At 42.1% G+C, this 16,429-nt stretch overlaps 2 protein-coding genes and 1 pseudogene across 3 annotated transcripts; 2 read left to right on the top strand and 1 right to left on the bottom strand.

Moving 5' to 3' along the window:
* Nucleotides 1–70: 70 nt before the first annotated feature.
* usp39 (ubiquitin specific peptidase 39) lies at nt 71–5,307 on the top strand. The gene is made up of 13 exons (XM_079270278.1): nt 71–263; nt 583–661; nt 772–866; nt 950–1,086; nt 1,489–1,641; nt 1,725–1,950; nt 2,084–2,158; nt 2,418–2,485; nt 2,952–3,140; nt 3,917–4,059; nt 4,255–4,390; nt 4,530–4,616; nt 5,047–5,307. The coding sequence occupies exons 1-13, from the start codon at nt 194–196 to the stop codon at nt 5,098–5,100; spliced, it is 1,512 nt and encodes a 503-aa protein (XP_079126404.1). The 5' UTR covers nt 71–193; the 3' UTR covers nt 5,101–5,307.
* A 111-nt stretch (nt 5,308–5,418) lies between these two features.
* Nucleotides 5,419–9,038, bottom strand: sftpbb (surfactant protein Bb). The gene is made up of 11 exons (XM_079270279.1): nt 8,901–9,038; nt 8,651–8,703; nt 8,252–8,326; nt 7,777–7,899; nt 7,547–7,678; nt 7,366–7,446; nt 7,091–7,274; nt 6,842–6,984; nt 6,596–6,676; nt 6,129–6,239; nt 5,419–5,754 (listed from the first exon to the last, which is right to left on the bottom strand). The coding sequence occupies exons 1-11, from the start codon at nt 8,950–8,952 to the stop codon at nt 5,716–5,718; spliced, it is 1,074 nt and encodes a 357-aa protein (XP_079126405.1). The 5' UTR covers nt 8,953–9,038; the 3' UTR covers nt 5,419–5,715.
* Nucleotides 9,039–11,444: 2,406 nt separating this feature from the next.
* Nucleotides 11,445–16,429, top strand: LOC306779055 (eosinophil peroxidase-like; annotated as a pseudogene). The gene is made up of 7 exons: nt 11,445–11,531; nt 13,787–14,128; nt 14,238–14,398; nt 14,488–14,746; nt 15,589–15,759; nt 15,891–16,128; nt 16,225–16,429. The product of its transcript is annotated as an eosinophil peroxidase-like (transcript).

Here is a 16,429-nt window from a genome sequence, read left to right on the forward strand (position 1 = left end):
GCAGCTCACTGATCGATGTAGCTAGCCTTAAACTCCGGGATACTTTTCAGTCTCCTGTTTGGTATTTCAACGTAAAGCCGCGGCTCAACCACCGCGAGTTTCGACGCGCACGGTGCTCGACCCATTCAACTCTCTTCCAAATAAACGTGTGCCTTCTTCGCTGTTTTGACATTACGCTCGCTCGCTAACTGCTATGATGGTTTCTCTGAAGCGAGAGAGAGAGGCTGAAGTGGAGGAGGAGGACGATGACGACGATGGCAGAGGTAACGTTGCGTGTGTTTACTGGTAACGTGCTGCGTTTGGTTAGCAGGTAGCCTACTACTGCTACCAGGAGCCAGATACAGGTTATTTAGATTCTATTCACGGGTCTGTTCAGTCACACAGGCCAACAAGCACCACTACAGTATACATATGTAACTGGCTAAAACAAACGAACCGTCCTAATATCACTGTAAATATCAAATCCATTCACTGCCAACAACCCGAGTGCTATGTTAGCTAGCCTGTTTAGCTAGTTTACATTCAACCGACTGAACACAATCTGGTCCGACTCTGTTCGTTTTGTTTCACTTGATGTCGCAGCGGCAGCCAAACTGGGCCGAGGACGTGTATTAGAAGACCGGAGAAGCCGCCACTGTCCTTACCTTGACACCATAAACAGGCAAGATACAGTTGAATGTGCATCGCTAATGTCAGTGCTAAATGCTAGTTAGCTCTGGCCTCCTCTATAGCTATTTAGCTGATTCACAGGCTTTTCTGTCTGTCCACCAGGAGTGTGCTGGACTTTGACTTTGAGAAGCTCTGCTCCATCTCTCTCTCCCACATCAATGTCTATGCCTGCCTTATATGTGGGAAATACTTCCAAGGTAGGTGAAAGATCTGACATTCAACCAGGGATCAAACACCTTGTTGTCCTTTGACAGATTTAAACATGTATGCGTCCTTGTAGGTAGAGGTTTGAAGTCCCATGCCTACACGCACAGTGTGCAGTTTACCCATCACGTGTTCCTCAATCTGCACACTCTCAAGTTTTACTGTCTGCCGGACAACTACGAGATCATTGACTCTTCACTAGAAGACATCACCGTGAGTAACGTTGTGGTATTACAAGACGATGGCATGTCGTTATCATACTACATTTAATTCATTTTTATGCTCCGTACCCTCAGCACTCTCAATGTTGTTTTGGGTAGAGTTGAGAGGTAAATAATCACTATAAATTGATATTGTGTTATAACACTATATATTTAGGAGTTGTTGATATTTGGTATTAGGGTCTTAATTGTCATCTGATCCTGGTTTAAACGATTGCACCACAGTCAAGTCGTACAATATTCATATCTTTACATGAGAGAGCATCATGCTCTGACAGCATAAAATAGATTATATACTCGGTGTCACATTGTCAGTATTGAGGTGCTGCGTCAAAAATACTGTACTGTACTTTTGCGTTTGTAATCTGTTGACACTTCCTCACTTTCTCTACAGTATGTGCTGAAGCCAACTTTCACCAAGCAGCACATTGCAGGGCTGGACAAGCAGGGTAAACTATACCGAGCCTACGATGGTACGACCTACCTGCCAGGCATTGTGGGGCTGAACAACATCAAAGCCAATGACTACGCCAACGTGGTCTTACAGGTATGAATAGCTGCCACAGTGGACCGTGTCTGGACTTTGTCATAAAGGTTTTAATCAATCCCATGGTTTCCTCGTCTACCAAGGCTTTTTCCAATGTTCCACCGTTGCGAAACTACTTCCTGGAGGAGGAAAACTACAAAGAAATCCGCAGGCCACCGGGGGACATCATGTTCCTCTTGGTGCAGAGGTTTGGTGAGCTGATGCGCAAACTGTGGAATCCAAGAAACTTCAAGGCTCATGTGTCTCCACATGAGATGCTACAGGCTGTTGTGCTGTGCAGCAAGAAGAACTTCCAAATTACCAAGCAAGGTAATGCTTTAGTTGCCATAAACTGAAACTGCAGTACTGTACGACGCTTCTGCAGATCTCAGATAGGCTGTTAACACATTCTGCTCTCTGGAAACTAGGCTGTGATGCTGATTGATTGTTTTCTGTTGTGCAGGAGATGCTGTGGACTTCATGACGTGGTTCTTGAATGCTCTGCATGGTGCTCTTGGAGGCACAAAGAAAAAAACATGTGAGTCGGAAGAGAATCCAAATCTATACACAATTCAAGTCTTTGATGGTTTGGTATGTTAATGGTAAATGTTTCTGAGATGAAGAAAAAACACTGATACAGTTTTTTACCAAATGTGAACGGTATTTTTTTTTTTTCTAATTTCTCCTGGGTTGAATTCAATTTAGTTCGTCTTAGCATGTTAAATGTTTCATATATTATTGATTGATAAAATAATGTGAATTCACCTCTGCCCACATTTGTCTTTTTGCCCTCATAGCGATCATCGCAAAAGCTTTTCAAGGCTCCATGCGGATCTTCTCGAAGAAACTTCCACATCCAGATTTAGTGAGTTTACTGCTCGTTAGGAAATAATTTATCGACATCTGGAAAATGAATGATACGGTTTATTAAATAATTTGACCAGTTTTGTTATATAATAATAATACTTTTTGAAAAGCCTCTTTTCCTTCTGAATTGATTGTCTTGTCAAATGAAGGTGAAAAATAAAACATATTTTACTTGAAACTTTCTCTGATTTAAGCTTTTAGGTTCTCTGAGGCAATGTTAAATACTTGGTACTAAACTTTGAAGCAGCCCAAATGAAAAGCAACGTGAGGAGGATTAGAAATGGCCTAACAGTGCAGATGTGATATTCAGATACAAAGCAAAGGGCGAAAGAATATTCTCTATTTTCACATGCCCTTAAATCTAACTTTGCTAACAGACAATTAGTGGTTGACTCTGTGTACTATTTCAGTTGCATCCCTGTGAAAACGTGATTTTAAGTCCTTTATTGTTTTTTATTTCCCAGACACCCGAGGAGAAACAGGCATTGCTCGTGACAGAGGAGTACCAGGAGCAGATGTCTGAGTCCACCTTCCTGTTTCTAACCCTTGACCTGCCAACAGCTCCACTGTACAAGGATGAGAAGGAGCAGCTCATCATCCCGCAGGTCCCGCTCTTCAACATCCTGGGCAAGTTCAATGGCAACACAGAGAAGGTACTGGTTTTCTTAAACATAATGTGCAATAGAAAAATGACTTAAAGCAGTAATCTAAACGGAAGGCTTTGGTGTCTCTGAATATGTTTGGCTCAAAACTGGATGAATACATTTTGACATCGTCAACACCACACAGGTGGTGTTTTTAGGTAAAAAACGAGCAACAACTACTTTGCTAACCAGAAAATTACAAATTAGCGTAATGCACTGTTTCACACTTCACACACAGCTGATAATCTGACTGGGTACATCACAATCATATACATCTGCTCTCCTCAACTTTCTGTTAATACTGCTCATTAAGCTGTCAGTTTGGGTAGCTATATGTCCTCTGCTGAGCAAGCCCACATTTTACCATGTTGTCCTTTTGGTTTCATGTTTGATAATCCTCTCAGAAAGATGCTTATCGGGTACCATCCCCTCATAACAGCCCACACAGGAATCAAAAGAAGCTATTACTATTATTTTTTCTGGAGAACAACTCCACGTTAAATCTGTGATTTCAGTTTTTCTTCGAAAGGCACACTTTCACACGTGTGCTGTAGAAGATAATTCACATCGTTCATGGTGTCCACAGTTGCTATCTTCTTGAAAAGAAATACTAACTTCTGACAACTACCCACGAATAACTACATCAGTGCTTTACAAAAAGACAATCAACTTGCAGTGTGGCATAGTTCAATCAGCCGCCCATCAAATCTGTGCCATCCGCTCTCATTTTCGTTAGTTTTTTTACTGAGCACCCGTGCATGCTCTCCCGTCTCATTTACATTCAGGAGTACAAAACCTACAAAGAGAATTTCCTCAAACGGTTCCAGCTGACCAAACTGCCACCGTACCTCGTCTTTTGCATCAAGAGATTCACCAAGAACAACTTCTTTGTGGAAAAGAACCCCACAATTGTCAATTTCCCCATCACGTAAGTATTGTTCATATACTGTAAGACGAAAGGAAGTGCCTAAAAGAACCATGAAGTGCATGTTGATAGCAGTAATGAATGGTTGTTTTTATTGTTGTGGTATGTAACTATTGTGAGATGCCATGGACATGTGTATTTTCTCCTCCGTATGAATATGCACTTGTTTATGTTGTCACTTTGTATTTGCTTCGACAGGAATGTAGACCTCCGTGAGTACTTGACAGAAGAAGCTCAACTTACAGAGAAAAACACAACTTATGACCTTGTTGCCAACGTAGTGCATGATGGGAAACCCACCGAGGGAGCGTACAGAATACATGTTCTGCATCATGTAAGTTGCAGCCAGAGATTTCTGAAATGATCTCTGGTGGCATCAGTATCAAACAACCTAACAATGCATCAAATTCTATCTGACCAAGGGAGTGTTGTGTTGTTACACGTTCAAATAATCTCCTTTTGTGTTTAATCAGGGAACTGGGAAGTGGTACGAGATGCAGGATCTGCAGGTGACTGACATTCTGCCCCAGATGATTACACTGTCGGAGGCCTACATCCAGGCAAGTCTTCCAACTCATCCTGAGCATGTCGGAAGTGTAATTGTTGCAGAAGCTTGGCTCCGTATTTCTCTGTGCAACATGAAGTGACATAAAAATGTCATCACCTTTCATCTCATGGACTGTTTGAGGTGCATTGAACTTGTAATAGTAGTGATACGAACAAAAATAGTGAATGGATCATTATTACTCCTTTCAACATGCATCATCTTTTGCATCAATGCATACAAATATATCAAATCATTTTTGTTCTTTGCATATATGAATTAATAATAATGAATATTAGGAAAAAGTATGAGTTTTCGTAAAAAGATAAAAATATACCGTAGCGTTCAGTTGAATCCTTTTTTCACACCACATTGCAGTTTTAAATCATTAAGTAAAACATTGTCTTTGAACGTAACCAGGAGTGTTTTTTCTTTCTCTCTTAAAGATCTGGAAGAGACAAGAGACAGACGATGACACAAACAACCACACAGGGATGTAAGTGAGGCAGCATTTTCCTCAGTGTGAATGGCCAGAAAGTGTTGTCCTCATTTTGGAAATGAACTGGCTATTTAAGTGATTAAAGATAACAGAATATAGAGTGAGTGGTAAAGTGCCACAAAAAGCAAATAAATGTAAATGACTCATTTTTTTCACTGTTTTATGTTTTTACCATGTGGATGTTTCCAAATAAACAAACTCCAGGACACGTGTGACTGTCTGTTGACTTTTAATGAAAGTTTAGGAGTTTGTCATGTGTATGTGCTTAATTGCACCAGGGATCATATTCTAATAGAATAATAGTCTTTCATACATACTGACGGCTCATCCTATGTAATGAAAGGTTTTTGTAATTTCACATTCATAATGACATATTTAGCAATCTACCGATTAATGCTGCTCACGAAACCGTTAGTCATAGTCACTGCAGAAACTGATGTTTCAGACTGAATCCCAGTCTTGTGACACGTCGTACAAAGCGACTCATTTCAGGATCAATATTTACGCTTATTGAACAAAATAGCATATGACATGAATTTCCCCAAAAAGAAGAGTTGATCAATACATTTGTAAAAAGAAAGTAATTATTTTCGTGCTCTCAGGCTGGCAGCTTGGTTCACTCCTTCCACATGTACTTCTCACAGAAGGCCTGGTTCTGCAGATAAAAACAGAAATAGGATGTGAAACAGAAATTGAATTATTCACAAAATCACATTAATACTTTAAACTGTTTCAAGTCGTCAGCTGGTCAGCGTAGTGTATGTATGGTGTCTCTTTAGACCAGAGTAGTTTTATCGCCTGATTACTATAAATACAGTATGACTTAGTTATTCATCATGGAACTACATTTTGAAAACAAGCATACGATAGACTCAAAATAATAGCAAGAACAGTCCTGCAGGTGAGAAAAGCCTGGGGCAGGTCTGATGGTTGGGGAAATATCCTTCCTAATATCTGATGATTTGGTTGTTACAAATGGCAAATACATTACGCATGTTGTACACTGCAATTGTCTTGAATTTAACTTACGCCACACTTCTGAGCAGTTTGAATGTCTTTGCACCAGTAGCTCGGCCCCCAAGTACAATGATTCTTTCCCAGCGGCTCCAACTTCTTCACGGCAACACACAGATCGGCTCTCTGCGGGACGGAAGGGCCAAAACAATGTGTGTTCATGAGTATTCAAGTGTGATTAGTGTTGCGTGGACCAGAGCCCATCATACAGTTGTAAATCAACAAAAGTTTGTGTATTTTTTTAAAGCCACCATAAGAAGCGCGCTGCTGCAAGTGATAAATATTTGTAAAATTCACATCAGCCAGTGAGCTAATTTGAGCCCCGGTGGAGGTGTGTAGACCTGCTGACCATGACTGCTCCACCATTTACTGCAGACTAATCCTCTGGTGGATATGTAGGACTGTGTGAAGACTTGTGGATATAAGAGTTTCCTCTTTGTCCCTCCAGTGAGAAAGGTCATGTTAAAAGTGTTTAATCTTACTTCACAAGGATGTTGGGCATCCATCTGGTTTCCCAAAACCTTCTGCAGTCTGGAGCCGTAGATTTGGATGAAGGCCTCACACTGAAAAGAGCACGAGAGTTGCTTACTTTTATGCTATGTGACAAAGACATTATTGCTTATTCTCCCTGATTAAAACTGCCTAAATCACTTGAATTTAAGGAATAAACAAGGAATGGCCATACATTCTGAGGGATATTTAGAGTAAGTGGGAGCTGAGGGTCAGACCTTGGGGATAGCATTTGGGTGAAGGACACACACAGACTGGAGGAAAGAGGAAGTCTGAGGTTCGGTGGAGTTGAGACCGAGGTGTAGGCGGCTCAGCACAGCTAGCGTGCGGCAAAACTCACAATCCGAGGGGAGGGACAACTCTGGGGAATCAGCAGAGCGTTAAACTTGTTGGTGGAGGGTTGATTTACACGTCAAACCACGAAGCAAATGCTGGCCTAATGTACGAATTATAAACACGGGACTGACCTGGAACAGGCTGCTCCTCGAACAAACAGACGTGCAAAAGAACACATATTGTGTGAGGTGCTGCAGACGATAAGAGGAATTCGATTATCTGCGTCCCATATTTGTCGACAAAATCATCACATTGGTCCTTATAGCTGTGTGGTAGGAGATCACAGACCTCTTCCATGATCTTCATCAAAGCATCCTGCAGGGAAGAGAAGATATTTACATGATGTGGTGTACGGTGAGGGAGATCTGCCCCATTTAAAACAAAGTGATAGAAATAAAAGAGTCACCTCAGTCATATTCTTGGGCAACAGGGTCTCCAGTTTGTTGATGATAAACAAACACAGGCTGCAAGCTGGGTTGAACTGCCCCTAGAGAGAGAGAATACTCTGATAAGAGGGACATTTGAAGTATGAAAATAATACGTTTTAATTTCAACTTTCATTTTAACATCAACTTCTGCTAACTCACACTAACGTGGGTTGTGGTGGCTGAGCCGAGTTTCGAGCCGGACACTGTATTGGTGGTATGGTGGGAAAGTTTCAGCAGTTCCTCCTTGTGGGCAGCACAAAGTCCAAACACCATACAGGTTTCTCCTGGTTTCTACAGAACACACATTCTCTTGTTTAAAAGGTGATCATTGAAGTGTTAATTCTTTTTCCATGTGTCTATGAAGAAGCCTAAATAGCGGGTAAACTTACCAGGTGACCAGGTGTCTGCTGCAGGACTTTTGGCAAATATACCTTCACCTGTGAATCACACTCCGAGGCGTGTTCTCTTGGGAGGCGTTGGCACAGAGCATGCAATGTTTCATATACAGTCTCCTGCAAAGGCAGGGTAGTTAGTGCATTGTCTATGTTGTGGCAAGAGCACAGAGTGTCGACTTGGCAAAGTGTAAAGTAACAGTACAAGCAAGCATGTACAAAATAGCTTGACAAACGTAAACAATGATGGCACATTTCAACGCCCTGGCATTCAAAAGGTCGGCATTTCTTTCATTGAATATTTTCTTAAAACGGGTGACTACCTGAATATAAACTTTAATTTTAAGGTTTAACTTTTATAGACATTACAGGGAGGACGGGGTGTTTCTGCCAGTTTCATGATTAACCAATTCCTGAAACGCAGCAGGAGTGTGAAGTGAAACTACACTGATTCAGCCTTTAACATCCTCACCTTGGTATCCCTGCTGGAAATCATGTTGGCGGACAGCTGGATGACCTGGCTGCACTCTGAACACATATCTGATGTCTAATAAGGAGAAGCCACAGTGAGATTATTTATTAGGCCTTGAACATTTCGTTCAAACATAAAGCAACTGCGGCACATTTTAAAAAGATTATTGCAAAGTTTGTTTCTGAAGCCCAGTGACTGTATGTGTCAATAACATCACCTTTAATGAATAACTATTTTACACGCAGATGCTTTTGAATGAAACATTCGCATTGTTCTTGCACAGTTCAGTGTGGACAGTAGGTCTATTTGTGTTGTATTATTTATAGAATGAATCTAGTGTTGGTATGGTGGCCTTTGAAACAAAATGGTGAAAATATAGAGAATTAAAGTCAGGGTTACCAGTGATTTCTGTTCGATGAGTGAAAGCAGGTCTATGATGAGCCTGCAGTCTCCTTTAAAACAGAAAACGTACAATTGTGTTCAGTACTTTAGCTCTAGTCAGTATACAGCGAACGTTACACCCTTTTTAAATGTTAGTTGACATAAATCCCACGATAACCACCCGATCTTTGACATCATAATTAATAACGACATGTCAGATGACAGTGTTGCAGACATTAAAGTCGTTACCAGTAAATGTCCGTCTTACCGGGCCACAGAGACACCGCGAGGACCACCAGGATGAAGCCAGATGCTGACATGGTGTGAAGGTGCACAAAGCGATGTGACGCGCAGATGATTGTGTCTACTGGTTTATTATAACCATTGGTAATAACATCCGTGATGCTGTTCTTCTTCTCGGCGGAGGGCAAACAGCGTATTAGGCGCAACCTATGGGTGCATCAGCGCCACCTTCTGCTTCAGAGCTTCCTGGTCCACTGGCCCGGTTAGTACATACTGTACGTACTGTTGCATGCAGCATGCAATTGGGACATACTGCATTTGACTGCTCTGCATCTGCAAGGAATATATAAAAGAAGAATGGGTCATTAAGTCACTGAACTCTATTTTAAATGCATTTGATTATAGAGTATCGATGGTATCAGTAACTAACCGAACATCATGCAATTGGTGATATTTAATAGTATTCAGCAGAACTTAAGCCAGCTACCTCGATTATTGTCAGGAAGTGGAGCCAATCGCCAAATCTCCAGGTTCTGGCTCTAAACACCTGAAAACCTGTTCTGAAGTAAGAAACAACAATGACATTCAAATGATCAGTTCAGCATCATCTGTGTCCCCTGTCTGTTTACTGTCGTGGCTAAAGTGATTAATAAGAGGCCGCAAAGACATGTTTAAAATGGTGGAGAGGGTGTAGGCTACAAAGTTGAGTTCTTACCGCAGCTCGGGTTTGAGTCCAGTCTGTGGCCCTCTGCTGCATGTCCTCCACTCTCTTTCCCCCTTTCCTGACTATCGCTTTCACTATTATGAAGGCAAATCAATGTCAAAATCCGTAAATATTGTACTTTACACTCAGAGGTAAATTACGTAGTTTTTATTCCACTACATCTCAGAGATATTGTACTTTTTGCTATATTTATGGAAACATATTGTAAGAGCCATTTTGTTGTTTTTGGTTATGTACAACCTCCCACCACATGGGGCGGTAGTGGCGCTGTGAGTCAGGCCACAGGTAACATAATCAGTGGGGTCATGGGACACAGGTTGTGCTCATAGGTAGAAGCAAACAGTTTTTGACTTATTGTAGTGACTGTTGCTTCCTGCAGATGGAGGCAGATAGAACTGAATATGAGAAAACAACCACTGCAAACATTACTTTTGTTATTGTTACATCTGCAGTGTAACTGAAAGAAAAACACACCTCAGACAAAAGAGGCCAAAAAAATGACAAAGGTGTGACAAACCTGCTGACTGACAGAGTCCACATGTGTACAAACACACACGCAAAGACAATTGTACAAAATTCCAGCACACACTAATCACAGTCAGAAATTATATATGTCAACATAAAATACCATACCCATCTCCATGTATTGTCCATACAACCAGGTTTATAATCATTTAGCCACAATAATAAAGGCTTTTAAACTTTTATACTTAAATACTAAATCAGTGTGCTTCACGACAGTTTGGAGTAAAGGCCTATATGAAGCCTAATCTCCTCCTCTAAATGTACTTGACTGCAAGCAGGCGCTTTATCCTGGAGTGCACTGGAATTGGAAAGTCAGTGTTTATATTAACTATTGTCATGCCACCATTTTTCTACCTCTTCCCCAAAAAGATGGCGTAGAATAAATGATGTATCACATTCTGTCATATGATGCCCTCATTGCACAGTGGTTGTTGAGACAGCCCAGAGGAATGCCAGGCATTACTGGGGAACTACGATGGCTTTTCTGGTTTGGCGTCTTTGATTTCCTCATGCGTTCTGTGTTTCACTCCACGCCTCTCAATCAAATAATCCATTTACTAAACAAGACCCATCAGCTGTCTGACCGGCGACAGACAGTCTTATCCCTCACTGTTACTGTGCTTCCTTGAGATAGTTAGAGGTTAGACACTAAAGAAACTAAGTTATGCTACTTGTTGTTTTAAATGGGAGTTGTTCTGTCACAGGAGATATGTTTACTTTGTCGAGCCAGTATTATTACCAGCAGCTCCAAGTGGTTGAAAAATATGAAGAAAGAAGTTTTGATTTAGATTTTTTATGACGGGGAGTAAGCCAGGAAGTTGTTATTGTCTATTGTGTATATGTCATTATTAAAAAAGGCCATTCAAACACAATGGAACTGCACTCCTCCCAATCATCTTTGAAGGTTAAGTTAATTAAAATGTTGTCTGGGAATCTTCCATTGAGCTGACATTGTGTTAAATAAACCTTGGCCGTGTCCTGACATAGTGTACCAACCTGTTAATTAGTACATTCCAGCACATCAGTACATTCCAGCATCATGATTCACGGCTTGTTACCAGACTTAATGCTGTCTGTTCTCTTAGTGCCAGTCATTCAAAACAAAGCTGGTAAAGTATGGAGCCTATAGTCGTATGATGTATGCACAAGCACACAGTCTCTCACACAAGTTTGGTATGTGTAGATGGAGTGAAGAGGTCTCTGTTCAGAGTGAAGATGTCTCTGTTCAGAGCATATAGATGAGCCACACCTGAGCCTGCTGGAAGTCTCAGCTATAAAGGCTGCGCCTCTTCTTTGCCTCGGGGCACATCTTTGCCCCATATGTCACGACTCGGATCAAAAGGTGTGGCTCATCAGCAGCAGATTACCATCCTGAAAGACAACCTGGAAACAGGACACAGACCCCTGGTGGAAGGGAGGGGTCGTCACAACCACTACCACTACTATTATTACTTATACCACAACTGCTAATACTGCTATTCCTGCTACTACCAGTACTAATACTACTACAGCTATTAGTACGACTGCTACTAGTACTACTACTACTGCTACTTCAAAAACTGACTTGACTATTACTACTACTACTACTTCTACTACTACTACTACTACTGTTATATTAAATACTACGACCACTACTACAGCTACGACTACTTCTACTGCTTCTTCTTCTAATTACTAATACTTCGACTACAACTTCTACTACTACTGCTACTTCAAATATCACTACTGCTACAACTAGTACTTATTCTAATGCTACTAATACTTCTACTGCTAATAATACTTCTACTACAACTACAACTTCTACTACAACAAATATCACTACCGCTGACGGTTTTCAGACGGGTAGTCTCCCATTTCTTAATTTTCAGCAATTTGTTTACAATTCAGCTTTCAGCATTCCAACGCATTTTCAGCAGGAAATGCATTTTCTAGTTCAATAATAATGACTAAATAATGAATAAAAGTAATTTCCTTGCTCGGCAAGGTCTTGTCAAGACAGATTATTCAGAAGCAATAGGCCGACGTGACTTTTTGTTCAGGCATGTGATCTTTCTGGTTTTGTTGCTTGACTGTATGACAAGCTTATAAAAACAATCTGTAAACTCATGTTATATAATTCCATTTTTTGTAAGATGTCGGTTTTGTGACACTTCCCATCTTCCAGTACAGTATACAGACATTCTGAAAACGGCCTTTAATATCGCACTGATGTCAATCTATTCACTCAGTTTGTGAATTACGAGATAATATGAACCTTTTCTGGGCTCTAAAGATTATTTAAACAACACAATCTGTGTCTTGTCGAGGGTAATGACCACTGAAGCTCACGGATAGGCTATTGTAGTATTTGCTGTCATCGTAAGGCACTTTGAATTGAAACAGCCCTCACTCATCTGGACTCAAAAGACTCATATGTGAGAATGCTGTTCATAGACTTTAGTTCAGCATTCAACACCATAATCCCACAAAAACTCATCTTCAAACTTGACCAGCTGGGGCTCAACACCTCGCTGTGTAACTGGCTGCTGGACTTCCTCAGCGAGAGGCCACAAGCAGTACATGTCGGCAACAACACCTCGAGCAGCATCACACTGAGCACAGGGGCCCCTCAAGGCTGTGTGCTCAGTCCACTGCTCTTCACCTTGCTGACACACGACTGCACTACAACCTACAGCACCAATCACATGGTCAAGTTTGCAGACGACACAACTCTGGTTGGTCTCATCACCAACAACGATGAGACCCACTGTAGGAAGGAGGTCAGCCTTCTGACCACGTGGTGCAGAGACAACAACCTCCTTCTGAATAACAGCAAGACCAAGGAGATTATTGTTGACTTCCGGAGAGGCCACACTCAACACCCACCACTGACCATCAATGGTGCTGACATAGAGAGAGTGAGCAGCACCAAATTCCTGGGGGTGGACATCAGTGAGGACCTCTCGTGGACAGCCAACACAACATCACTGGCAAAGAAAGCCCAGAGGCGCCTCTACTTTCTCCGCAAACTGAAGAAGGCAAGAACACCACCACCCATCATGTGCACCTTTTACCGAGGCACCATTGAGAGCATCCTGACAAACTGCATCACTGTGTGGGGCGGTAGCTGCACTGAGTACAACAGGAAAGCCCTGCAGCGCATAGTGAACACAGCTGGAAGGATCATTGGTGCCTCACTCCCCTCCCTGCAGGACATATATGACACTCGCCTCATCTGCAAAGTGACCATGATTGTGCGCGACTCCAGCCACCCCTCACACAGTCTCTTCAGGCTCCTGCCCTCTGGGAGAAGATACCGGAGCCTCCGTGCTCGCACCACCAGACTCTCAAACAGCTTCGTCCACCAGGCTGTTAGGAAGCTGAACTCTCTGAAATCTCTCCTTCCTCTCTTTTAAGACTCCCCATGTCCAACTGCTGCTAAATACAGATTGAAAGCTTTTTTTGTTTTTTTTTCTCTTATGATATATATTTATTGTCAAAATGTTTTTTAATGTTTTTTAATCTATTGCACTGTATTCACTTTATATGTTTATGTTGGACTAGAGAGAAACGTATTTTCAACTCCCCTGTATGTTCAGTACATTGTGGAATTGACAATAAAGCAAACTTTGAACTTTGAACTTTGAACAACGAATGTTAACTGATTATTGTCATCGAAACAGATTCCCAAGAAAGACCCTCGCTTTGGCAGAAAGTCAGAGAAGTGCATCCCCTTCACCCGCTCAGCAGCAGCTTGTGGTTCTGGCAACTTCGGCCACACCGTCAGCAGATGAACGGTATCACAGCGTTCCTTGATGTAGGTCAGGTGTACGGTGCAGAGGACAACAAAGCTCGTTTCCTACGAGACCTCACCTCAGATAAGGGCCGGATGAGAGTTAACAAACAGTACACTGACTACAGCCGTGAGCTCCTGCCCTTCTCCACCATGGTCACCAACATGTGTGCCACCCGAGCCAGCGTGACTGATGACCCTGATGCAGAGGAGGTGCCGTGCTTTGTGGCTGGTGAGTAGCAGCAAAAACACTGATGTACAAATCTTAAAAGTGTTAAATCCATCACAAGCATTGCACAGGGCTGACAGCACTTTTGTCCTCATTTTATTTGACCATAAAGGTGACGAGCGGACCAATGAGCAAATTGGTCTGACCGCTTTACACACACTGTTCCTGCGTGAGCACAACCGTCTGGTTTATCTTCTGGCACATGTCAATACTCACTGGGACGGAGAGAGACTCTATCAAGAAGCACGTAAAATCATGGGAGGATATTCGCAGGTTAGAGACACGTTTAGCTGCATGGATTACAGAAATATTGATTTGTCTTCACGTGGTTCAATCAACTCAGTGTATTTTCTGTCTGTTAGGTTCTCACTTTCAGAGACTACTTAGGTCACATTGTTGGTCCAGACTTCATTGCCAGTCATCTTTCCACCTACCCTGGTTATGATGAACACGTGGACCCCTCGATCTCCAATGTGTTCGCTACAGCTGCCTACCGATTCGCTCACCTGATGGTCCAGCCTAAAATGTTTCGTCTTAATGAGATGTACAAGGAGCACCCTGTTTACCCCAGCCCATTGCTGCACAAAGCCTTCTTCACACCGTGGAGGATCGTCTTTGAAGGTAATGCCAAGGTCTTTTCACCTTAATTGAAAATATTAGAGACCAGTTAGGTTTGAATGTCACCACACCAATCACGACTCATCATCAGGTAAGACAAACCTGTTTTGCCATTAGCGGGCTGACATTTCCTCGGTCCAGGGACACAAAATGTTGAAACTAATAAGTAGTATATGTTTCAAAGCATGTGTAAAGGTGACCATGAATACAATATATTTAGAAAACGCAACGTAGACTGTGTGAATGCTTCAAAATATGTACGACACGCACGTTTTCGAGTTGACTGCGAGTTCACATTGAGGACACAAAGTTCAAATGCATATTTTTACCTGTTTACCATGGACCTCAAGGGAGTCCAGAAGAATGGTGAATCCTGTTTCAGTATTTCAGAGGACTATTTCATTGCCTCGCTCATGCACGACCAAGTCCTGGGCAAGTGGGCGTTTGGCCAAGATGCTGGGAAACTTTTCCAGGATGTCAGTTACCTTTGCGCCCGGAAAGCAAAAAGTAGCCGCCGCTTTTCTCCCCACGTTCCTCACGATCGAGTCTCCAATGAAACAACAGTTCGATGCATTCTTACATGACAACACTGAAAAAGGGTTAGGGTTAGAGTTAGTTAACTTTAGTTAAAAGTAAGAAATGATCTCGAAGTGCAGATAATAGCTTCTTCTTCTTATTCATATTTTTGTATCCATTATTATTATTACTATTATAATATTATGAATGGTATCATTATTATTAAAGCAGTTAAAAACTACAATGAGTTGCAGAGTGTATGAGGTCATGATTCTCAGTGGAATCAGCAGCAGTAGCGAACACTTAACATGTTCCCTCGTGTTCCTCAGGTGGTTTGGACCCAATCATCAGGGGCCTGGTGGGTCGTCCAGCCAAGCTGAACACACAGGATCACATGATGTCTGATGAGCTGAGGGACAGGCTCTTTAAATTCACCAGTGAGTTGGCACTGGATCTGGCTGCCCTCAACATGCAGAGAGGAAGAGACCATGGACTCCCTGGTATAACTCTCAATGAGTCTTTCTATTTATTTTCTTGTACCTCTAAAATTTTAACAGCAACTTTGCAGACATTACTGATCATACTTTATTTTAAACATGGCTACATTTTCACCCTTTGCGTCCCTTTTTAGGCTACAACCAATGGCGTAAGTTCTGTGGGCTGCCGCAGCCCAAAAATAAGAAACAGCTGTCAAAAGTGCTGAAAAATAAGAATCTGGCCGCGGAACTGCTGAAACTCTACAAAACACCTGACAACATTGATGTGTGGCTGGGAGGAGTGGCTGAGCCGTTTGTCCCCGGAGGAAGAGTTGGACCTTTGTTTGCTTGCCTGATTTCCACTCAGTTCCAGCGGATCCGCCAGGGAGACTGGTAAGCACTAAAGATGCATTATTGGCTGACATGTATACTAAATATGTGCAGATAGTTGTGTTACCCGCACCTTTAAACATGAACTACCAATTTCAGACTTTGGTGGGAGAACAAGGGAGTTTTCACTGAGGCCCAGAGGGACTCCCTGAGGAACACCTCACTCGCCCGTATCATCTGTGACAACACTGGTATCGCTGATGTACCAGCACAGCCCTTCCAGTACTCCACAAGGTCCAGTTACACTGAATGTAAAGACATCCCTGCCTTTGATCTCAGTCCATGGAAGGAGCATATTGAGTAG

This window comes from Melanostigma gelatinosum (assembly GCF_949748355.1).
Source record: "Melanostigma gelatinosum genome assembly, chromosome: 6".
NCBI lineage: Eukaryota > Metazoa > Chordata > Actinopteri > Perciformes > Zoarcidae > Melanostigma > Melanostigma gelatinosum.